The 23,700-nt window shown below is 40.0% G+C and overlaps 1 protein-coding gene across 1 annotated transcript; it reads left to right on the top strand.

Annotated features, from left to right (window-relative positions):
• The first annotated feature begins 1,170 nt into the window (after nt 1-1,170).
• Nucleotides 1,171-21,512, top strand: RAB21 (RAB21, member RAS oncogene family). Its single transcript, XM_082047254.1, has 7 exons — nt 1,171-1,602; nt 8,687-8,746; nt 8,924-9,031; nt 10,543-10,606; nt 11,428-11,482; nt 11,917-12,005; nt 12,917-21,512. The coding sequence occupies exons 1-7, from the start codon at nt 1,456-1,458 to the stop codon at nt 13,054-13,056; spliced, it is 663 nt and encodes a 220-aa protein (XP_081903380.1). The 5' UTR covers nt 1,171-1,455; the 3' UTR covers nt 13,057-21,512.
• The last annotated feature ends 2,188 nt before the right edge of the window (nt 21,513-23,700 follow it).

Raw genomic sequence — 23,700 nt, 5'->3', positions numbered from 1 at the left:
ACACTACCAGACCCCTACAATCAAGCAACTCAACAGACTTTTCAGCAGGCCCTGTTACAATAGGACAAGGGGTAACAGTTTTAAACTAAAGGATGGGAGATTCAGGCTACACGAGGAAGAAATTGTTTACAATGAGGGTGGTGAAACACTGGCCCAGGTTGCCCAGAGAGGTAATAGATGCCCCATCCCTGGAGACATTCAAGGCCGGGCTGGACAGGGCTCTGAGCAACCTGATCTAGTTGAAGATGTCCCTGCTCATGGCAGGGGGTTGGACTAGGTGACCTTCGAAGGTCCCTTCCAATCCAAACTATTTTATGATTCTAAGAACATATTTCTTGTGCCTTTTTCATCAGCTGCTCCTACATATATTTTAAAGCATTATGGACTGCTTATTTTGCAAACACTTTGAGACTCATATAACATAGTTCACATATACAGGACCACTGAAGTTGGAACAAAACCAGTGCTTGTGATGCTTATAATCTGTTCCTTGTAGGCTTTACCCTGTTACAAGGAGATGCTTGGTAGATAGATTTGCTGCATTTGGAAACCTTAATATGACATTTAAATGCAAATTAATAGGCACTTATAAACCTTGCCTGGATTCCCACCTCTACCGACGGTCTATTGCTCGGGCCTGGAGCATCACCCCTCACCGCTCCACCCATCACGGCTTTTGGGGACCGACCTGGGGAGGAGCTCCCTCCCTCCCACCCCAGGGCGGACCCCTCTAAGCCGCTGCCTTCGCCCCAGCCACCGCTCCGGCTGCCCTTTACGGGCAATGGAAAAATCCAGCCGCTGCCGGGAAGTGACTCACGGGGCCGGGCTGCCCCTCAGCCAGGAACCGCCGCCTGTCGGGCCGGGCCGGGCGCGGGCCACCAGCGGCCACGTCGGGCACGTAGCAGCGAAGCAAACGCAACCGAAGCCAAACACGCCGGACGCAGCCCAACCCGAACCGCTCCAGGCCCACCCCGCGCAACCCCCGTCCCGCCAGGCCCGGAGGAGGGGCCTGAGGAGACGTCGCCACGGCCACCACCCCCAGTTCGCCCCGCCACAAGCCCCGCCCCCGCCCCGCCTTCTCCCTCCCCTCCGCCACTCGTGGGCGGGGCGTCTCGTCTCCCTCGCGTCCGCCCCTCCCATTGGCGGCGCAGGGGTGCGCGCGTGACCGAGCGGCGCGTGACGTAGGAGGAAGAAGACGCCATTAGGGGGAGCGGGGCCGTCGGTTACGGTGAACGTTCTGGTTCTCGGTGCCTCTCCCTCCTTCTCCGTCCGTATCGCCGGGGCCGCGGCGGCACCACCTTCCCCTCTCCTCCCCACCCCACGAGATACCTCTTTCGCTCCCCAGCGGGTCCCCGTCCCGGTGGGTGGAGGTGGCGGCGGCGCCCCGCGGCCTCGGTGCGGACCGTTGATGTGAGGAGGCGGCCCGGCTCGGTTCGGTTCGGCGGCGGGGCGCGGATGGCGGCGGGGGCCGGCGCAGCGGCCGGGGGCCGCAGCTTCTCCTTCAAGGTGGTGCTGCTCGGGGAGGGCTGCGTGGGGAAAACCTCCCTGGTGCTGCGCTACTGCGAGAACAAGTTCAACGACAAGCACATCACCACCCTGCAGGTGCGGGCCGCGCCGGGGGCGGGGTGGGGAGCCCTTGCCCGGAGCTACCGGGCAAGAGCGAGGTGTTGCGGGGGGGGGGGGGGGTCCCTTCCCTTGCGCACTGCCTGGGGTTGCTGGCCGGTGGCAGCCCGCCCCTGCGTTGCTGTGTGCCGCTTGCCGGCCTGCGCCTTCTGCCCCGGTGCTCGGGGAAGTGTTACTCCCTAAACCCGCGCTGAGGTTTCGGTGCTTGCCGTCTTGTTTATCGCTTAACGGTGGCAGGAGTGACCACTGCCTCTCTTTAAACGGTGGCTGTCCCCTGCCGAGTTTGCTGGAAGCTATTTTTCTGGTTCTTTTTGCGCCTCAGGCTGAAGCTTTCAGTGCTTACAAGGGCTCGTTTCTGCTCTGGATATTAACTGTCTGTTTTTTCCTGTTATATGTATCAACGTCTTTGTTTTAATCTTGGGATATAGAAGCATGATTTGAAAGTAATGTTGTTATTGTAGTCGTTGGTCGTGGACTGATGACTAAGTGTTTCATAGGTGGTGCATTTCTGTTAATTATAGTCTTCCTCATGTTCTCAAACCCTAACGCTTGAACTACCTAAATAGCACTGTTTAAAGAGAACAGATTTCACCAAATGGCTTATGAGATTAAGGCTTATGATTTAATAACAGAAAAGATTCTTAAGGCTTACTTGCTTGTTATGTTATCTCCCTGAATTTTGGCCCAGTTCTCAGTAGTACTGTCTGCTAACTTATAAAGAACTAAAAAGTGATGTTCCACATATGTATGTGTGACAGGGTGTCTGCCTGAATGTTTTTTTCATTACCTGCTAGCACTGAGTGGCATGTGTGCCATGGTACAAAATGAAATGCTTATATTGTATGTGATCTCAGAAAACATGTTTTAAATGTAGTGTTGTGGGTTATATTTTAAGACATTGGGAATGTCTCTGCTTGCTTAACCTTTTTATTTGCAGTTACACCAGTTGCACAGCATCTTTCTTAGCAGTTGTGAGGATGTATATGAAAGTGTGGTTTTAGCACGGTAATGCATACTGCTCTCAGTACATTCTTTTTCTTTGTAAATAAAACAAACCCTGCCACCATGTGGGCTACTAGTGGGTTTTGAATGAATTTTGAAGGTCTGTGAACTACGAAATAAATAGGTGATGCCAAAGAAGAGCCTCGTGGTAGTGGTGCACTATTCCTGCATGCTCGGGAGAAAATTCTTGTGGGCTGGGCATCTTGGAAGTATTTAATAGTGAAATTTTCCCTTAAAACTAAAGAAACATTAGAGATGCACTAGAAACAGTACAGTGAATGTTTCATAAGCAGATACTGTTGCTCCATTTTTACTATAAAGAGCTAAACAGAGGATGTTTTAAACGTAATTACCCTGTGTTCATATTTTGCTGTTGGATGGGTCTCTTGGTAGGTTTACTGGGTATGATGTGATATTTATGGCAAGGTGATTGCAACTCTGATTGCTATAGAGGTAATTGATATTTGTTATGCTACAGGAAAGACTAGTAGCTTGTAGGTGTTCGAGCTGCAGTTGTAACTTTCATCTGAAGTGTAGCATTGAGCAAACAATCATTTGAAGTGCATCAAAATCATCATGTGTAGCTGAATTCTGATATCCCATGTAGAAAGAGTGGAGCTGAGTAGTTTATCATGTGATGCAGCTCACTGCTGTGGTTTGTTTTTTGTTGTTAATCATATTCTTTAAAGCTCTAGTGTAAAACCTAAAATCAGAAGCAAAAAGCAAGTTGGAATACAGACTTGCATCACAGATGTCATAAAAGGGACTTTTAAGTGGCTCCAAAATGTAGACAGTAAAATGTCTCTAGATACCATGGCTTGAGAGCTGTTGGTTTTGAGTGTCTGGAGGGAGTGTGTGTGTGTGTGCTTGTAGAGGAGTGGAAGCACGTGCTTACACCTAATATTGAGATTTTGTTTCTCAACTGTAATTAGGTTTCTTGTTGCTGCCTGTATCTTTTAAGCATCTGCACTGTGTTTCTCAACTCATTTGCTTTTCTGTTCTGAGCTTCCTTAGCCACATATACATCTTATTGATTGTAAAATACAACATCAGTTGCTGTTGAATCATGTGTACTTGTGAAGTATTATGTCTATTATTCTTGCTTTCCTACGTTTTAGAGTTCTAGAAGAAAGTTTTAGTAAGTTCTTCCACTAGTAAGTTAAATCGTCCCTTAAAATAAGGAGAAACTAGGATATCTGATTAAGCAATGAAGTAACATTTTTGTGTTTTGTTTTGTTTTTGTTTAAGATTACGGGCTTTATCTGATAAGGTGGCTTTGTCTTATGGCATCAGCTCAAAGTATTGCAGCAACTTAGTTTTGTTCCAGTAAAGCCAACATTAGATAAATACTTAGTTTCTGATTCAGTAAAGAAGACATGGTGATGCACTGTATGAAAAGATCACTAGATACTGAGACAAGAGGCTTTCCATCCACAGTAATCTGTCGCTGACTTAAAAAAAAAAGTACTGCAGCGTGCTTTATTCCAGTATAATTGCAACAAAAAGGGTGATGAGACTATAGCCTACTGGAAGCTTTATTTAGTGATGTTGGCTGGTGCTTCCTGCAGTGTGAGCCCAGTGATGGGGTAAGAGTGCAGGAAGCCTTTAAAATGGCCAGTGTGAATCTTCTATATGTATCTGTGCTTCTCTATCTGAATTTTAACACTTAAGTATTATTCTGTTGTGAAGTTAACCTGTGCACACCCAAACAGAAGAGTTTCTTTTGTGCTAGTAACAGAAAGTTTTTAGTGAAAGGGAGCTGTTTTTCTTCTATTCTGACTCCAACCCACCTTACCTAAATGCTAGCTGGAGGGAAATGATGAACTGAAACTTCCTTTGAGGTTAGGAGGCTGCTGGGATGTGTTGCTGTAGTTATGTTAGCTTCAAGTCATATACCCAGGATGTTGATGACCTGCAAATTGAAATTAAGGTAGCTATAGATTCACATAAGAAAATATTTATCTAGAAGAATGAGAAAAAGCTGATACAGGGAAGGTAGGGGTTTTGCAGGCAATGAACACTATCCATGCCCTGTTGTCAGACCTGGTAGGACAGTTAAAGTCAGTTCCCATTGTTTGAAATATTGAGGTAAGTGTTCTTGATAAAATGATTCTAGGCTATAAATTGATATCAAGTGAACTGTGCTGGAATTATTCCAGTAATAAAACTACTGTCAAACTATTTTTTTAATTCAGGTAGACGCTTTCTGCTAGTTAATTACTCAAGATAAATAAAAGTCTTGTGTACCAAGTTCTCAAGCATGGGGAGGACTGTGAAATATTTAACCCAAGAGAGCCACTGATGTGGTGCAAATCATACTGTACAGATCCTGATTGCTTTGGTGGATATCTGGAGGCGGGGGGAGAGGACAATGCAGGGAGATCCAGTGCTATATGCAGTGTTCATATACATGGCTTGCCTCTGTTGGTGAAGTAGTCCAGGGGCAGGTGACATACACTTGCTTTTATTCAGTTACTTTCAAGAGATTCTTTTCGGACTGGTGTTCCTTGTGTTTGACTTGGACGCCTTTACCAGCTCTTAACAGGGCCTGATGGACATGTGAAACTGAGCTCTTAGAAGATAGAAAATCTTTTTCTTTCTTTTAATTTTACAGGCATATAAAGAGCATGGGATTTTATCTCTTATCATATTATCCTTTTAAGTGTATAAGTATTCTTCAGACCAGTCATAAGACAGTAGAGTCAAAATACCAAAATTAATAGCTTTGTTCAAGGACCTGTTTTTAAGATTATTTTTCTCTAACTGTGGTCATATACGTTTGTGGGTTTTTGGAAGCACTAGTAAAAAACAAATTCCCATAGTAACAAAAATAATATGGAAACAAGTTACTGATTGTAAATTGAGTCACAGCTCAGACTTAAGTCTGTAGTACTCAATTTGGTAAATCCTTGGGAGACTAGGAAAAATGTTAAATTCCCTTCTATATGTAATTACATAATGCTGTGTAGACTGTAGCGACTTCCAAGGCTTTGACATTCTTGGCAACTGACTTTTTTCCTAAACTATCTCAGAACAGTACTTAAGGTACTTCTTTCCATGTTGGGTTCCCCCAAAATTTCTAAAAAATGTGTGGTCTTGCTGATCATCTCATTTTTTTGCTCTCTAACCTCAGAATGAGTGAAGAGTAGTAACCGTGCTCTTCTGTGAGTCAAATAGAACTTGGAGGGGGTGGGGTGTTAAAGAAGATACTGGCTGGTTTGCCTTTGGCATGTTTGCCTCTGTGGCTTTAAAATACACTCTACTGGTGGTTAATATGCCAAACTTACCCATACCTATTAACTCAAGAACAGAGCCTGCTAACAGTGTTCTTGAAGTATATGAAGACAAAGAAGTATAATGAAGCATTTAATCTTCAGTACAGTATTGACTGTTTCTTGCAGCATGTTCACAAAGCCTTCTGCTCATGACTACGTCAAATACCAGGTTCCAGTCTTGTTATCAGGCAAGCTTTTTGTACAAACTTGCTTGTAATCAGGATATCTGATATAGAATATTGGTTTTTGTTTGGTTTTTTTTGCTAGGGGCTGAAGTCTTTAGGTAGGCTGAAGCTTAATTTGTACAAATTGATCAGGGTTTAATGCAGAGGGCAAGTATAGTTGGTAGTCTCCTGTGGATTATTTTTTTAATTTTTTTTCAGGAGACACTAGGAAGTCTTTCTTGAATGTATGGGTCTTCTAATACTTGGGCATATAGAAAAGGAAATACTCTGTTCTTAGTGCTAAAAGACCATATTGCAATCAAAAGCTATAGAGACCTGAAGGACTGGTGATGCTTAAGTAGAACTTTTCCATGGTGATAATCATACTTTAATATTTGATAGATAGCACAACTACATTTACTATTATTTGGGCCAATGTCTAAAGCCATGATGACATAACTTTATGGATATTTAGTTCTGTGTGTTTTTTAAATATAAATCCAGTTTCTGTGAAGGATTTTTCTGCCTTTTAGTACAGACACTTATGTGAAATTCATCAACTGAGCAGATTTGATTGTCAGTGTTGTGACAAAGCAAGTGGTGCTCAGAAGAGTGCTTTCTTTGAGATTTACAATAGAATATCAAGTACTGTAGTATAGCAGATCATTAAAATATTGTCAGGCAAGCTTGGTTCATTCTGCCTAACCATAGCTTCTCTTAATATGGCGTATTAAAACTTCTGAAGTCACTGCCAAGATTTTGGCTTTTACACTGGTGTAGTAGAACAAATGATGGTATGAAGACTAGACACTGATCAGATAATTGTTAGGGACAGCTAGCTGGCTACTTTCTGAAGAGTTTTTGATAAAGAATTGAAGTTTTCCTGATGTTTAAGATTTGCTACTCTTCTGTTAAGCCATTCGTTACAAGTAGGCTGAAGTGTTAAATACTTTTAATGTGCTGTCTGGAACTTTTTCTGAAGTTGACTTATGCCACCTCACTGTAGACTGAAAGGGTAGTATTAAAGCTTTATGTTGAATACAGTGGACATAATGATTAGTTCTCTATCTCCTCTTGGAAAGTTTCTGGGTGTTTTTCTTTCTTCTGGTCTGTCTTTTCTCCATCCTAGTGGTGTCAAACTCATTTTTACCAGGGCTCACATCGGCCTTGTGGTTGCCTTCAAAGGGAGTAGGAGTAGTTACATTTATATGGTCCTAAAATTACATTCAGCCCTTTGAAAGCAACCACAAGGCTGATGTGGCCCCTGGTGAAAAGGAGTTTGACACCCTTGCTCTGTCTATCAGACTTCATAGAAGGCTTTGGGGGAGGGTACAATTTACTTCAAAAGACAAAAGTCTATTGAATCATTTCTCCATAGGTCATACAAATGACCTGATGTTAGGGAAGTAGCTGAAGAGCAGGAGCTGCTCTAGCAGTTGAGTGTTGGATAAGTTTAAAACAGGCAGCACTCCAGAGAGGCACTTTCAAAGTAATCTAGAATGAATGTCTCATAAGACACCACCACTGAGTACTTGTTTGTATCCAAATACAAGTTGAGGTGAAGCTGAAAGGAAAACTGAGTATGGGATAAGACAAAAGAAAAAGGTTAACCCTGGGCAACTGAATTGTCTGGTGTTAACCTGTTACTTCTAGTCTTCAGAACAGAGAGAGCAGGTTTCTAATGGATCAGCTCCTGTTCTAGCCTATTAAACTTGTATTAAATTATACCTGGGTTTAGCCACTGAATTATACACTTGGTAACAGAGGTGATGTTTGAAAATGTGGATCATGCAGGCTTGGAGAAGAAGAAACATACTCTTAAGTTACTGAAATTAGACTGATCTTGCAGTATGTTCTCGTCCTGTAAAATGTTTCCAGAAGATAATGTATTAGAATTCTTAGAGCGACTTATATGCTTATTCTGAGCCTTTCTTACACTGCCACTTGCTTTTCTTTTGTACGTTAGCTGAGAAGCATATCGCTGATCTTTTAGGACCAGTGTCTAGGGAAAGAAAAATGAAGGAAAAACAAACAAACCACCACTGCTCTGAAAAAGCCCCCCCAAAACAGAGGGAGAGAATTGTGGGCTCACCTCACCAGGGGGGAGGAAGGAAAAGATACACACAAGGAGATTGCCAGAATACTAGTGTTCTGAGATTTTTAATGGTAAACTCAGACTATTTTATTTTGTTCTTGTAACTCACTAATAGTGAAATACTTTGCCTAATTCCTGCAAATTAAAAATCCAGTTTTTCTGGTTCCTACCCAGACTTCATGTGCTCACATGAAATGCTTTAAGTTCAGCTTGGATTTATCAGTGTTGTGAATTCAGACTCTTGCCACACAGTTCTCTTATCCTTTCTAAATAATTCGTATCAACAGCAAAAAGATGTAGTAAATGATTGGCTTAAGCCAAATTTATTTAGAATAGACTCCTGGCAAAGTGTAGTGAAATGACTAACTGGTTTAGTGTTGACTCAACCTTCTGGCTTAAAGAATATTTTGATCCAGAAATCTGTTTTTTATTGGTTCAGATGGCTTTATTAGTAAATTAATCTGAAGTAAAATAAGACATTTGTGTGTAAAACTTAACCTTGATCTGTTTTTTTTTTTTTTTCCCAGGCATCTTTTCTTACAAAGAAGCTAAATATTGGTGGGAAAAGAGTAAACCTTGCAATATGGGTACGTTTACTTTCCTGATTTCCCTCCCCTAGCTAATTAGAATATTTTCCTGAGAAATTATGTAGGTTTACTAGAACCCAAATGTTAGACACTTAATAAAGTAAAATTTCAAAGTATTTGGAGTTTCTTGATTATTTGTTTTGTCTTAACTGCTAACAAGTGTATTTTTAAATGCAGGATACAGCTGGTCAAGAAAGATTTCATGCATTGGGGCCCATCTACTATAGGGATTCTAATGGCGCTATTCTAGTATATGATATAACAGATGAAGACTCTTTTCAAAAGGTACTGGGTGGATTTTTATCTCTGAGGTGTAAACTGATTGAAATATAACTTGTGATATGAGCATGTAAATGGGAATCGTCTGTTTCCTGCAATAGCAATATATATTACGTCTGCAAATTTGGACCATGTAATGGAAGTATACATCTTATTAGTATTCTTTTAAAGGCTGACTTCTTCAGTCTACTAAAGTTCTAGAAGGGTTATTCAAAGAACACCAGATAAATGAGTTACCTGTGACAGACCATAAATATAAACCAGTACTGTTGTGATAACATGCAGTATTGATATCTACTATATAAACCAAATTACTGAAAGATATTTAGTGGCATGGCCTTTGACATATCTGAGAACTACGTAATACAAGATAATGGAAACATTACTTTCTCAGTGATAATAGATGTTTGGACTTCAAATCCTCATCCAAATGTATTTGGTTAACTATTTTTCAGCAGTATTGCTTGATCAGTCTGGGCAGGTGAGTTTTATCCAACCCTGTGTCAAATTGGTGTTATCACTCTGTAGTATGTTCCAGCTGAAAACTAATGGCACTCTTTACTAAGTGAGTAGTTTGTCTCCAATTAGCTTGTCACAAAACCAGTAGCACTTCTGTGTAGAGGAGTAAGAAAAGGAATAAGAAATTGTGGTTATATGGGCAAGGCTTGGGTTAGCAGTGATAAAAGTAGTATAAGGGTACAGTTCCACAACAGCTTGAGTAATTTAAGTAGTCTGATGTGGGGCAAGTAAAGCACTTGTGCTAGCAGTTAAACTCTTATCCCTTATCTGCAGAACTGTGCTGACTTGTGAGTACTACTTCAACTTGTGCCTTTTCATGTTGAGCCCTACTTAGTAAAATTCTGTGATATCAAAACAATTTCTCAGAAAAAAGAGGGAACGTTAATTTGCATAAGTTTTTGTATAACTACATCTGTATCGTGTATGCTAACTGTTTTTGGGTTCTTGAAGTGGCTGCCTCTCTTCCCAACTGAAATTTCCTTAAAACAGCAGTCCCTAAGTCAATGCAGTGATCATACAACTTGAAAGCATGATAACAGATACCATCAGCTGACTCAACATTCTTGACATATCTGTTCTCTAAGGAAACAAACATCTGTTTTAAGCTAACTTGAACAACTCAGTTCAGGTACCTCTACCTTTAAAGTACTATTTGTGATCTGTCAGTAAGTGTTGATAAGAGATCACATACCTGACCTAAAATGGCCAATGCAGTGAACTTGTTCTTTGGAGTGGGGCTAACATGAGTGTGGCAAGTTATTTCTAGAGTAACTTAATTTTATCTTAGTCATTTGCTCTTAATTTCAGTGGCAAACTAAAACCTGCTGAACAAGAGCCATGCATAGCTGTCTAAAGAATATTTTGCCCATCTGTGTTGCTCTAAACATGTTTATTTCAGGTTCAGCATAAACACTTAATGAAGAAAATGGGTCAGTTCTGCAATACCTGAGCTAGTAATGTAGCGAGTGAAAATAAACTTACTTCTGGTCTTTTTGCAGGTAAAAAACTGGGTTAAGGAATTAAGAAAAATGTTGGGAAATGAAATCTGTTTATGTATAGTAGGTAAGTATTAACATGAGATTCTAATGACTGAATCAGATATTTCTTTTGATTAATAGCATCTTTCAAACAACTGCTTTGACAGCTTGTCCATGGGAAGGGGTAAAGTTTATGTTAACTTGATAATTAATGTTCTCTTGGAGCTACAAGTTTCAGAAGATCACATTGAGGAAAATAAGAGTTTATTGGAAAAACAAGGTGTTTAATGAAACAATGTCAGAAGTGCATGGTACAGACACCTGCAGATTGTAGTTTAACAAAGAGAAACGTAAACCTCAAATGTGTATTATCCCTTCTTGCAAGTACTCAAATGTCATGTTTTTTACTGTTCTTAGTGGCATAAACTAGGTGCTTGTCTCTTTACATAACCAAGTGCTTGGGGGTGGAGTGAGTTTTAAAGCTTGGATATTTCAAGGCAAACAGGAACCAACATAAATACTGGGTTTAGATTTTAAAATCAGATCTTGTGGTTAAAACCCTTTCAGGATGGTAGGTGTATGCATATTCTACAAAAACTACCTCTGCACAGATAAACTGCCTAGTAAATTAAAAAGAAAAGCAGAAGGCTGGATCAATGGCTTTTATGGAGATATTTAGCTATCCTAATCTCTCTACAGAAGTAGGACTTCATCTTTAGTGCCTGTAAAAGCTTGAGTGAAAGGGGATTCTTAAATCATGTTGTTGTCTTCCAAATTTAGATCTGTAAGAGTCAGTCTTTACTGGCACAGCTTGTAAGAAAATGATGGGGTACAATGATTACATGACTGTTTTCTTTTGGGTAATTTTGGAGTACGAAGACTTGAAAGATAACTTGTTTCCAACAGGTAACAAAATAGACTTGGAAAAAGAGAGACATGTTTCAGTGCAAGAAGCAGAAACGTAAGTCACACCAATTATTAATAGAAACAGTCATTGCAGAATTATGCTGGAGTAATAAGCCTGTGATGCTGTTAATGACTGGCAGACATAAACCAGCAGTGCCCAGCTGGTTGCTGTGTTAAGTGTTCTGCTGGTATCTGCGTCCCAAAATGTCCTTCCTGACCAAAATGTAACTTGAGAGTTGTACATGATTAAAGTCAACATTAGCTCTTTAAATGCATTACTAGACACGAAATTTTATATATTTCATCTAGTGTTTTTCATGTATCTTGGCAGTTTTAACCAGATAATTCCCTTTTTACATTAAATCAGCATGTGTAGATTAACTGAACTCAGCATAAAACCTCTTGAGATCATCTTTCTGCTTCATATGAAGTGGCTTAGAAAGATTGAGTCCTTCAGTACAATGAAGTTCTGTATCTGTGTTCCTACAGGTATGCTGAATCTGTTGGAGCAAAACATTATCATACTTCAGCTAAACAGAACAAAGGAATTGAAGAACTGTTTCTTGACCTTTGTAAAAGTAGGTATTATCTAGTTTGTTGGTAAAGAGGTCACTCACAAAATGCTCAAGGCTTCAAAAGGCTTAAAATTGAATGGAAAAAACTTCATGTGAGCTATTAAGAAGAACTGACTATCTGAGTGTACTTAAAGCCACTTATATACTGTAACAGCTATGGAAGCTTTATGTATGGATGCTTACAATATTGTGAATTCATGCTGTACTTCAAAAGTGTCTTTCTGTCACTTTGGAGTACTGACTGCTGTTTCACTCAGCATGTGTAAATAGTAACTTCAGAGTTCATGTGACTGGTCTGACTGTTGCCTGCTTCGTGCCCTTTGTTTCACCCTCTTTCAAAATTCTCCTCAAATTATGTCAACTGCAAATCATAAACTCAGAGTTGTAATGTTGCAAATTTTACCCAGCAGTCTAAGCAAATGGTAAATATCACAGAATGTAGGATTAAAAACATTGTAACACAGGGAAGCTGTCTCATTCTATGTGCTCTTGTGATACAAGAATCTAAGCAAAACTTCTCCTGTGTGTCTGAAGAGTAGGTTGAGGATTTTTTGGGGGGAGGGTAGTGGGGTGGTATATGTGTGGTATGTGGGGGTTTTTGTTTGTTTTCTTTTTTTAAGGTGTTTTTTATACGGATGGGTAAATCTAGTTTTTGAAGTCACTTTCTCCAACACATCTGACCATCTAAGGTCTCATTTAGTCATCAGGGTCTACTGAATGCTTTGTGCCTTAGGAAGAAGATTTAAGTATGTTCTTGCAGCTATGCCATGTGATACCCGAGTACTTACTTCTGCATAATAAACAGGAGAACTAGTCTTGCTGAATTTTGTGGATATAATTCAAATAGATTAAGATCTCAAAGAGTTGTGTAAAAATGCAGTGGAATGTCATCTAATATATTTCTTCCTTTACAGGAATGATAGAAACTGCTCAAGTGGATGAAAGAGCAAGAGGCAATGGTTCCAGTCAGTCAGGAACAGCAAGGCGAGGTGTACAGATCATTGATGATGAGCCACAAGTACAGAGCAGTGGAGGGTGCTGTTCTTCTGGATAATTATAAGACTGTGTATCACTGCCCTCTCAATATGAAGACTGCCATATTCCAAGTCACGCATTCTTTACCAATGGAGTAATAGAATTAACAGTATTTAAAAATAATCACATGTAACACTGCAGAGACCTTAAGTGCTAAACTAGTGGCATCTGTGACCAGAGAATTGGCATTTTCTACAGTGGTTAACAAAGCAATTACCAATGGCCTTTTTACATATTTTTCTTTAATGAGGAGTAATATGCATGTAGAAAAGACCTACTTAAAGGCTTCATTTATATTCTTTTAAATCAGATCATTATTTAATAACTTATACACATTGTTGTTGGAATGGTATATGTTTTTGCAGCTCTTTGTATTTTGTGGTAGATTGAATTGTATCACTTCTAAAATGCAAATTGATTTTTTTTAATTAGCAGATATCTGAAGTAATATTTTTGCAGGGCCTCTACAAGCCTATAACTGTCAACTACTTTGATATATTCTGTTCATCCTGTATGCCAAGCTGGTAAAATGTTGTAAATTACATATTAAATATTTTATCTGCTTTTACAATTGCAGGTGAAGAAATATGTACATCAGTCTTGTCAGTGATTGTGAAGTGAATAAGTCAGTGAAAGATGCAAGCTTTTCATGTGTACTGTTGAATTGCTCATTCTATTCCCCCTACCTGAAAACAGCTTTTTTTTTTTTTGTATGTTCATAGCTACAGCACTTTTTTTAAGCCTTTTCTGGCAAACAGCAGTGTTTAGAATACACCCTTAGTGAGAAGGGAAGGCTTCCTTAGGCTGCTGTTTAACATTGAGGTGTTTGACTCCCAGCTGAAACAGTTGGCGCATGCATATACCTTGCCTCTGCAGTTACTTTGGCCTCTCAGGATATCCCCAGAAAGTCAAAGCAACTTTAGCTCTCATCTGTCTGGTAGCCAGTAAACCAGATGCATGGGAAACTCTTAAGCTGCATTAATACATTTGTGTCCCAAGGCAGCATTATAAACTATTAATGAGCATAATTTCTTTCCCCTGTATCACAGGTTTTGAGTGAAAAAATTAATTGGCGTTAACTAGAACTGCTTCTGATTTGGAGTGATTAAGTAGAAGATATGAAACTTCCTAGATGTAATTGTAACTTTAAGGATACTAGACAGTCCTGAATTTACTCCTGACTTGCTCTTTCTCTTGTAAAGTGTATTGAAGCCCACTTAAGTTTGGGAAGGAGGGTTTTCAGAAACAAAGTGTATAAACTACTATCACAAAGGAACACAAATGGTGGTAGCTGAAACTTCAGAATGTTTTGTGCTCTGACTTTTTTTTTACTTAAGTTGTCATGCTTGGAAAACCAGTAAAGGTGATGTCTATGACAAAATAGAATATTCCTTGGCCTTCCTTTTTCTGAAGGGTGGAATTAGTATTGCATATGAATGCATTGAGTGGTGTGGGTATGTTCTGGTGCACAAAAGGAGGAGCAGTAACTAATCAATCTGATGTGTATAAGAAATGTGCTGTCTGACATAATAGATGGCTTTGATACAGACTGGTCCTCATGCACTTTCTCCCTTTCTTTCTGCCTGAACTGTGGTGTAGATAGTTTCTATTAAGCTACCATTGCCATGCTCTTCTGACATGGTTGTATGCATGATGGACAACGGTGATCTGTTCATGCTAGTGAAGATAAAGTTTGACTGCACAGAGCATTGGTGTGAATCTGAAGTCCATGATGATATGTGTGAATATGTAGAAACACCATTAACATTCTTGTATTTTGTCTAACTTAACAGCGAGCCGTGTTCCAAAGTTGAAAATCAGATTAGTTTGATCTAAAACCAGTACCTTCCAATCCATACAGTTAGATGAAATTCAATCTTATAAGTGATACAATATTGATCTGAGGAGTGAAATTGGCAAGACTATGTTCAAGACTGGAATCACCTCGTAATAGGACGTCCAGGCTTTTTAATTCAAACTCCCTTTTTGCAGACATGGGAAAAAAGCCAACCAAACAAAAATGCAACCAAAAAAAACCCCACAAAACTAAAAAAAAAAAATAATTTTGACTAGTGAAACTTCCTTAACAACTAGACTTCATAAGCAGATGTGTCATGAGGGCCTACCTACACCAGAGGATATGTATTCTCTCCAGAGCAGAGCTTCTGCCACTTCATTGAAGCGGACAGATGCAATTCTGATCTGGGAATTAATTACCCAAGAGATGTTGTGTTTGACTACTTTGAAATAGAGGCAGTGTGTAGAATATATCTTTCTGCCTGCAACTAAAGAGTTTTTCTTTAGTGTATTCTGTGGTATGGGCGTTCTGTGTGATTTCTCTCAATTACAAAACTAACAAGGCAATGTTGAAACTAAGTCTTAAGTATCTTACAAAACTAAAACTACTAGTACTGAAAATTAATGTGAGGGTAAGGAAGCTGACAATTTTGTAGGATTAAAAAACGTTCTGGTTGCTGTTAGCAAAATACTTTTAAAAATAAATTACCAGAAATTATTTTTCTTAAGGAAGCTACAGCATGAAAATACTTGTTGGAAACCTTCCTGTCTAAGCTGCAGTTTGGTTGGACTTTGTTTAAGGAAACTTAAAACCTGTGCTTAGCACAGTATCATATTACCTTACAGAAGAAGTATAGTTTTATGAAGTCAGGGAAGTTGTCCTCCAAGACAAAACACTATGAATTGTGTAGACTGGTTAACATAAGACTTCAGCTATTCATTGTTAGCAGGTAAAATGTAACAGTTCCAGGAAAAAGCATCTTTATTTAAGATATCTAGAGTGTTCTTTGTTTTAAATGTATAGGAAAGCACAGAGAGTGTGCATTTCTAGATTTGAGCAGGTTCTTACTCAAGTAACCTGGTATTACTACTGTGTGGCTTAGTTTTCAAGAGTCTTGCATTTGCTGGAATCTGTCTAGATTGCCTGGTTTGTGTGTCTTAAGGAAAAGGGTTTTCTTACTAACTTCTGTTGCTGAAAACAAGCTATTTTTCATTCTCTGAGAAAAGTGCAAGAGAACAACTTGGTCTGTCTTTAGAAAATACCTCTACTGTGGGATAGATAATACCAGGCAGACACCTACTATAGCATAAAGTAAACACCAAGCACACTTCCTCAGAGTAGATCTTGACAAACGTTAAGTCAGACATTTTTTGTTACAGTATATGATTACAAATACCTTTCTAAAAAAAACCTAAGTATTTACTCCAAGTCTTGATGCTGCTGCTATGAGTACTTGAGCTACCTATGTGACTTTATCACTTACTGAAATAAAATCCAACAAACCAAAGTCCAAAAACTTTAATGCAGCAGTGTGTATCTCTTATTAGCAGTTTTTGTGTTGCACTTAGGCTATAGTTCAAAAGTTATAAAAGACCAGGCAGATTCAGATGAAGAGACACTAATGAATTCAGATGTGTAGTACTTGGAGGTGTGTGTAACTAGCTGTAAAGGCTGGGGACAATTACTTGGATTTGCAGTGAACTCACATAGGGTACCAAAATGGGGACATCCAGTGTCCAGATGAACAGCGCATTGGCTTGTCTCTTGAGTGTTGCCTTGATTACACACTCTTTTTCAATGTTCACACATTATGGACAGGTGTTCTTGCTTACTACTGCTTGAAAAACTGTCCCTTAGCCCTTTTTATCCTGCCACTTTTGTTGTTCTAGGTGTTTAACTTGTTTTCTTCAAGCCTACAGCTCTTGAAGAAAACTAGTAATTCAATTTCTACTTTAGATCCAAGCCAGATGAAGAAAGCTTTGCATAAAGGTATGAAGTCACAGGAGGTGATCAGAGCTCAAATGGAGTTCTCTGAAAGTGTTCGATGTTGTCAGAAAAAAACAGTTTGAAGAAGGTGAGAGGCATGGAAGCCCTGCTTGAGGATAAAGGGAGGTCAGGAATCTCCATGACCTGAAAGCAGTTAAGTGGTATGAATGATAGAGTATGGGAATAAGAGAGTTGGAGCCAGCCACCTCTGTTATTTTTCTTTTTGTGGAAGGAAAAGGAAAAGTAGAAAGAAAAAGGCAAATAGGAAAAATTGAAGGTGCTGGTAGGGGTCTGCTGAGTGAGATGCCATTTCTTGGTGGAGTTGCTAGCATGGCTTCTCAGCAGTGGTAGTTGCCTAATTCAAGACTTTTCTAAGATTACTTCCTAGGTGGTTTTTCATTCATTGAAATACCATTATTGCTTCATTAAAGAGAATACAACTAACTTTGAATGGGCTTTCAGAAACAATACTAACATACTTAATTTTACTAGAATATGCTAATTTATGAGCTGTTTACAGTTAACTGACTTTAAGTTTCCATCAGAGTATAGGCTTTATTTTCCTGGTAAGTCAGGAAATGTCTTTCAGTGAGGCTAACTTTTACTGCAGTTGTGGTAAGGATTTGCAGATGAAGACAGAGATCCTTGGCACCAGTTGCTGCACAAGCTCAGCAAAGACAGCCCCAAAACTCACTCTTTGTGCTGGGCACGGTTGCTCATGCTACTTCAGGGCATTCTGCTCCACACCAGGATTCTTCCTCTGAGACCAACCTGTGCATCTTGGTGACGTAGCCATGTACTGAATCTAGGCTTTTTCTGTCAAATAATACTGAAGTATAATTTTCCTTCATGTATTTTTGGAGCTGTCATTGGCCACTGTATTGAGCAGAATGAGATGGAAAAGCAGATTTTCAGAGTTGGGGAGAATCTGGAATGTTTCTTGAGTTAACCTGGAAAGTGAGAATCTATGATGAAGGTATTATTCTGTCCAAGATAACTGAAAATATTTTGGCTTGGCAAAAGTTTTACTAATCTGAATAAAATTATGAATTGCTCTACTTGCAAAATGAAAATTTCAAGCTGATCTTTTTTGATTCTAGATTTTTTTCCAAGGCTTAAGTTTACCAAACTTGGCCAAAACCTTCAATTGATTGGCATATTCTGCAGCCCTAAAATAATGTCTGTAACTGTAGGGAGGAACTGTGTACTCATTTGTATTCTACTGGGCAGTTTGAAGCTTTGTTTGTATTTATTTGATATCAGGATGTTGATAGACTGCAAAAATAATTGTTTTCATCTATTCCCACTGCTTTGTGCACTTATGTAAGCGGCATGACCTGATGCAGCTGCAGAGCGAATGTGAAGAGAGGGCTTCAGACCCTCTCCTTTCTTGTTGGCTGCACTGATCCTTCTTCTTTATGAATTACTAAAGGAAACTTCCATGCCAGAGATCCCCCTGGACAAGAAAGGAAACACATGTGTTCTCTGCTTGCTTCTCTAGTTTATCTAGACAGTGATAGGTGCTACAGCGATAATACCCAGTTCCTCAGTTTGAGAATATTGGGTTTTTTTTTCTAAAGAGAAGCTTTTCTTCTTGACAAATCAGTTTTTGCAGTCTATCTAGTCCCACTGATCTTTTGCAAGGGGTTCTAATGCTTCATTGTAGGTCTCCCAGAAGCAATGCAGTTTGAAAGTTATGACAACAGAGGATGATGACTAACAGTATTCCAACAGTCTTCCCCAGCAATTGGTCATATCCTGCCTCCAAACCAGTGAAGAGAGACTATGGTAAGCTTAGTAGGTCCTTGCTACCTCTGGTACCTGACTCCTGATTCTTGGATATTGGAAGTCACATAGAAGAAATCCAGGTCGAGAGGATTGGAGAGAGCAAGAACTACTTTCTCATCTGTTGCCAAGTAGTTGATACTGTGTGACAAACCCAAACTGATGTACTAGATCTCTTTTGAGCTGTTGAGACTGTTACATTGCAGCCCTTTGACTTCAAGTTTACTATCACTTCATTCTGAAAGGTCAACAAATTTGGGACTCACAGTGGAAGAGAAAAAGTAGTTTCTCTTTTTCAGAACAGGAAACATAAGAAACTGCCTAATCAGGCTTTTCTTAGTGGAAAGAGAAGAGGAAAGAACTTGATACCTTAATCTTAAAGAGCTGTCAGTGCTATTTGATCATACAGGCATTAAAATGACTGTGTTACTGGATTTTTCTCATCAGATAAGCTCATTGAGCTTATCAGGTTCAATTGAATAGAATACTTTTCTATGAACCCAGGGAAAATGTTAGCAGGGCAAAACCCAACACTGCAAAGGACACAACATTTTTAATATGAGGTAACTTGACATTGTCAAATGTTGTAGGAATATTCTATTTGTGAATAAAAGAATTTTGGAGGAAAGAAGGACCTAGCAGAGGCTTTACAAACCTTCACTCTCTCAGTGCGTTGCTGCAGCTGGAGTTCTTAAATACATTTTGGAGTATTTTACATACCAGTGCAACTGCATGAAGATATTTCTATAAAAAATTGATTTCAAATGATCCATCATTGAGAGAAACAAGGACTTCTTTAGCACGGCTGCTATTTTATCGATGCCTAATACTAAAAGTGCAAATGCATGTTGGTGGAAATGGATCAATAGAAAGCAGTAAAAATGTGTACTGAAAATGAATACAAGAAAACAGAGCTGGAAATTCTTGTTACTGTCATATCTGAAAATTATTATCTCTTATATTTCAGTAAGTCACAGAATTTGAAACTTGATGAATAAAGTGGTCCTGAAAATTACTGGAGGTTGGGGGCAGTGGCCTGGCTTGCAAAGAGATTTGGTGAAAACTGGGACCGCAGGTTTTTACATTACAAATACAGTGACAAATTTCTGAACCCATCTGAGTATGATATGATGAAAGATGGCTTTAGGATGCCAAACCAGGCTCAGTGAGGTTGCTCTACATTATGCTAGCATATACCCCAGAAACCATAGTGTGAGCAGGGATCTCTCAAAATGCAGTTTTGATTCTCAAAACTGGTCTTTGGCAACCCAGAACAGTTCATGAGGAAGAAGCATTTGCTGTTGAACCACATTTGCCAGTGTAATGACAGCCCCAGGCATGCTGCCTGTGTGCTAATGCAGCAGCAAAAACAAGTCAAATGTGGAACCAAGGGTCAGGACTGGGATTTTTCCACCAGTTATGTGTTTGTATCCTAGCAATATCCTGCCTCTACAATGAATGTTTGTGCACACTTCCTTAGTGAAAATTGCTGTTCAGCTGTGCTGATGCTGTGGATTTGAACTGGATGGACATCATGAGTGAAAGCAGCAAGCAACAGGAAAAGCAGGGCAAGATCAGGGGAGTTTGCACAAGTTCCTGCTTTGGCTGTTCTTAGCCCTTTCACTTGCACTTTTTAAAAGTGAGTAGCTGTATCTACTATCTTTGCGGCAGAAAAGTTTTCTATTTCATGAGATGTCTTTTTTTTGTGAAGAAACTAAAATCTTAAGAGCTTTTTAGGGTAAAAGTGTAGTTCCTTCACAGATCTGTCAGCATTTCATTAAAGGGGCTATAATAAGTGGTGAAGAGCAAGTGTGCTGCCTGTAGTTACACCCTGCAATCAGAGTCCTACAGTGAATGTTTCAAATAGCAAGAAGCTGCAGAGTATCCAATGCACCTCTGATTGCCAGTCTACTCTCCCCTTGTTCTGTGACATAGAGTAATTGCAAAACAATCCTCAATGCTAAGATGTGTCCATACTGGTTAGATGAGTTGGTTTGAGGTTTAAAATGACACTAAATTATACTTTGATTGGCGCATTCAAGGAATCTTTAACTGTTGGATGCGCCAGTCAAAGTATGTGCCTACTGCAATGTTTGGCACCATGGGACACTGATTCTTTTTCAGAGATTTAGGGCTTTCAGCTTGGGAAATGATCTCTGAAGTGGATTATGATGGCAAGCTAAGAGAAAGAAGGAAGTACTGTGTTAGTAGAACAGACCCATCCTTAGCGTTGCTTTTTCAACGGCCAGGATGAAATACAGTATTGACTATCCCCACCCTAAAACAATTGTTCCGTTAGTTTCCTGCTCTTTCCAGGAAGTGTTGTAATGCACATGTACAAGCGATGGGGTTCCTACTATTTATCTTTGCTTTCTGCATTCCTAGTCCTGGCAATACTAGTTGGTGCCAACTACCAAGCAACAGATCAGTTTCTGTTTAGTCATCACTCTTGGGTAACTTCCAACTTGTCTCTGTGGAGCCTGATGCAATCATCAATCTCTCCTTGCATGACAAATGCAGAGCATTTCACATTGGTATCTGCTCTGCTTCTTTTATATTAAAAAAAAAATTGAAATGTTTCTTGTCCCACTGAGAGAATGAAACTACTGTAAACTTGTGATCAGTTGTACCAACTGTTAATGTTTTCTTATGACAAATCTTGTATGTTTTGGGGTGTTTCATATTCTGGAATTCTATTAATCCTTGATATGCACAGATAAAAAACTACCATGGTCACAAACAAGAACTCACAACTGTGGTTGTGGATGTACAAAATGTGACATAGTGCAAATAGCTGAAGAAAGCTTATAATCCAGTGTACTGCCTTCATGTCTTGTTGCATCTCCATGCCTTCACACTCTAAATACAAATAAATGCTGGTGAGGAAAGGGATTTCCTTCCTTTTAGTTTCAGTCTATGCGTACTTAATTTATTTGTCCCTAACGTCATGGCAGAATGCAGCCAAGTGTGGAACATTACTATACTTGTATGCTGTATCTACTTGTGCAGGTTAAGTGTTTTTTTTTTTTTTTTTTAGTGTTTTCTTAGAGGAACAGGTTTAAAAGGCTATGATATCTTCATATCTCAGTTTCCACATTGAGGTAGAGACAATAAGTAGAAAAGATTCTAATTTGTCCCAGAGGCTACACTTTTACTGGCAAATAAATTAGGCCAGGGTGGATAAGGAGCTCTGGCCTTGAGAACAAATGGCACAGCACAGCTTTCATCCATGTGGCTGAATCCTCTTCTGCCCTTTAAATCATATTTACATGCTGCCTGCTCGGAGTGGTTGGGCTGTTCCCCACACTGTATCTAGATATTAGTCTATGAGAAACATAAATAGTACAAGCCATAGTTATATAAAATATCACAGCAATGATTGAACAGCAAGGCCTGACTGTAGGTCAGTACCCCAGGCTTAGGTTAACTGAGTGGCTGTAGCCAGAGCCTGATCCCTCTCCTGCCCTCTTAATTGTGGAGTAGGACAGCAGCATTCTCTTTTTCTTACCTTTTCCTCTTGTATGTGGAAAACAAGACCATGTGACAGCTAAACCCTGGGATATCTCCTTTATTGTCTGTAATATAATAGTACCTCTTAGAATATGAGGAACTCAAGAGAAGCCTGGTGTTCAGCTCCCTCCTGGGTGTCTGTCTGCACCCAGAGACCAGGATGGCACCCCTTTCACTGTCTCTTCATGATCTGTGACAAACTGGAGTAGTCTGGAAAAATTGTGGGTTGCATCTGTCACAGCAAGGCTCGGAATATATCCTTGGAATATATTTCCTCTTAGCAGAAGATCAAAGGGAAGGATATTTTTGGCACCATTTATCTTTGTTTTTCTGCTGTGGGGATTTTTGTTTATACAAATTAAGCCTGTGATGGAAGGACTTGACAGAATCTGCACTTGTCTTGTGCGGGTGAGGTTTTCATGTGGTCGAGCATGTGGGCAGCTGACATTTCTGAATACAGGAATGGATCTTGGAGCTCTGCTGAAATCGCTGTGTGAACAACAATAGCAGCTGCAGCTCTTGGCATAGCAATAATAGCTGCACTTGCAGCTGTGACAGCAACAGAAACCACAGGAAAGCCAGGAACACTTTCTGGCTTCACACTTGGTACTGGCTGGGGTGGTGTGACTACCTTCATGTGACAGAAGATCTCTTATTAGAGCAGATGGCTCAGAGAAGAGTGGGCCAGCAAGGTGAAGATACCTTCCTTGTTAGATTCCCATCTGTGTAGTGTACCAAGGCTTAGACTTTTGTGTAGAGCTACAGAATGCCCTGTTATTTTCTTAATTAGCTTATGGAAAAGGGAGAGGAACCTGGTAGCATTGTGCCAGCCTATAGAACTTGGTGTTGTGGATCATTCAGGTTTGCAAACTGAAATAATGTAAGGCACCATGACAGGCTGGGGACTGACTGGCTGGAAAGTAGCTTTGCAGAGAAGGACTTGAGTGTCATGGTGCACAACAAGTTGGCTATGAGCCAGCAAAGAAGGCCAATGGCATTGTGGGTTGCATCAGGAAGAGCATTGCCAGCAGGCTGAGGGACATGGTTCTTCCCCTCAGCCCTGGTGAAAGGCTGGGAGTGCTGCGTCTGGTGCTGGGCTCCCCAGTACAACAAACATGGGCATCCTGGAGTGAGGCCTGTGAAGGGCTATCAAAGATGGTTAGGAAACTGCACCGTTTGTCACACGAAGAGGGGCTGATGGAACTGGGACCATTTGGTCTTGAGAAGGCAGAGATCTTGCAAATGTTTAAAAATACATGATGAAAAGGAGTAAACAAGGCAGAGATGGACTCTTGGTGGTGTTCAGTTGTCCTGGTTTTGTTAAAAACAAGACCAGTTTATCTTTTAGTGAATTTTCCTTTCAGTTAAGTTCTTCTAAGTAACTGCACTTTTCTGAATTTGGCTGCATGTTTTTTCAGACAGGAGTTGCTAATGGTAGCAATGGTATGCAGAAGAGACCCAGGTTTAGACTTATTGCTATGGCAGCCAAGGTTACTGATGAATTTTGCACATCCCATAAGTGAGGGGATGTATTTCCACAGAGGGGCAAACAGAACAGGTGACTAAAACTGACCAAGTATCCCA

This window comes from Streptopelia decaocto, assembly GCF_964273445.1.
Source record: "Streptopelia decaocto genome assembly, chromosome: 1".
In the NCBI taxonomy this organism is placed as follows: Eukaryota; Metazoa; Chordata; class Aves; order Columbiformes; family Columbidae; genus Streptopelia; species Streptopelia decaocto.
Note: the sequence above shows the minus strand (reverse complement) of the source record. Positions and strands in the feature narration are given on the sequence as shown.

Excerpts from the sequence above, each read along its gene's own strand:
- RAB21 (XM_082047254.1), top strand. The coding sequence starts at position 1,456 with ATGGCGGCGGGGGCCGGCGCAGCGGCCGGGGGCCGCAGCTTCTCCTTC. Across the intron at positions 10,607-11,427 it reads AATCTGTTTATGTATAGTAG|GTAACAAAATAGACTTGGAA; the intron begins GTAAGTATTAAC and ends TGTTTCCAACAG. Across the intron at positions 11,483-11,916 it reads TCAGTGCAAGAAGCAGAAAC|GTATGCTGAATCTGTTGGAG; the intron begins GTAAGTCACACC and ends GTGTTCCTACAG.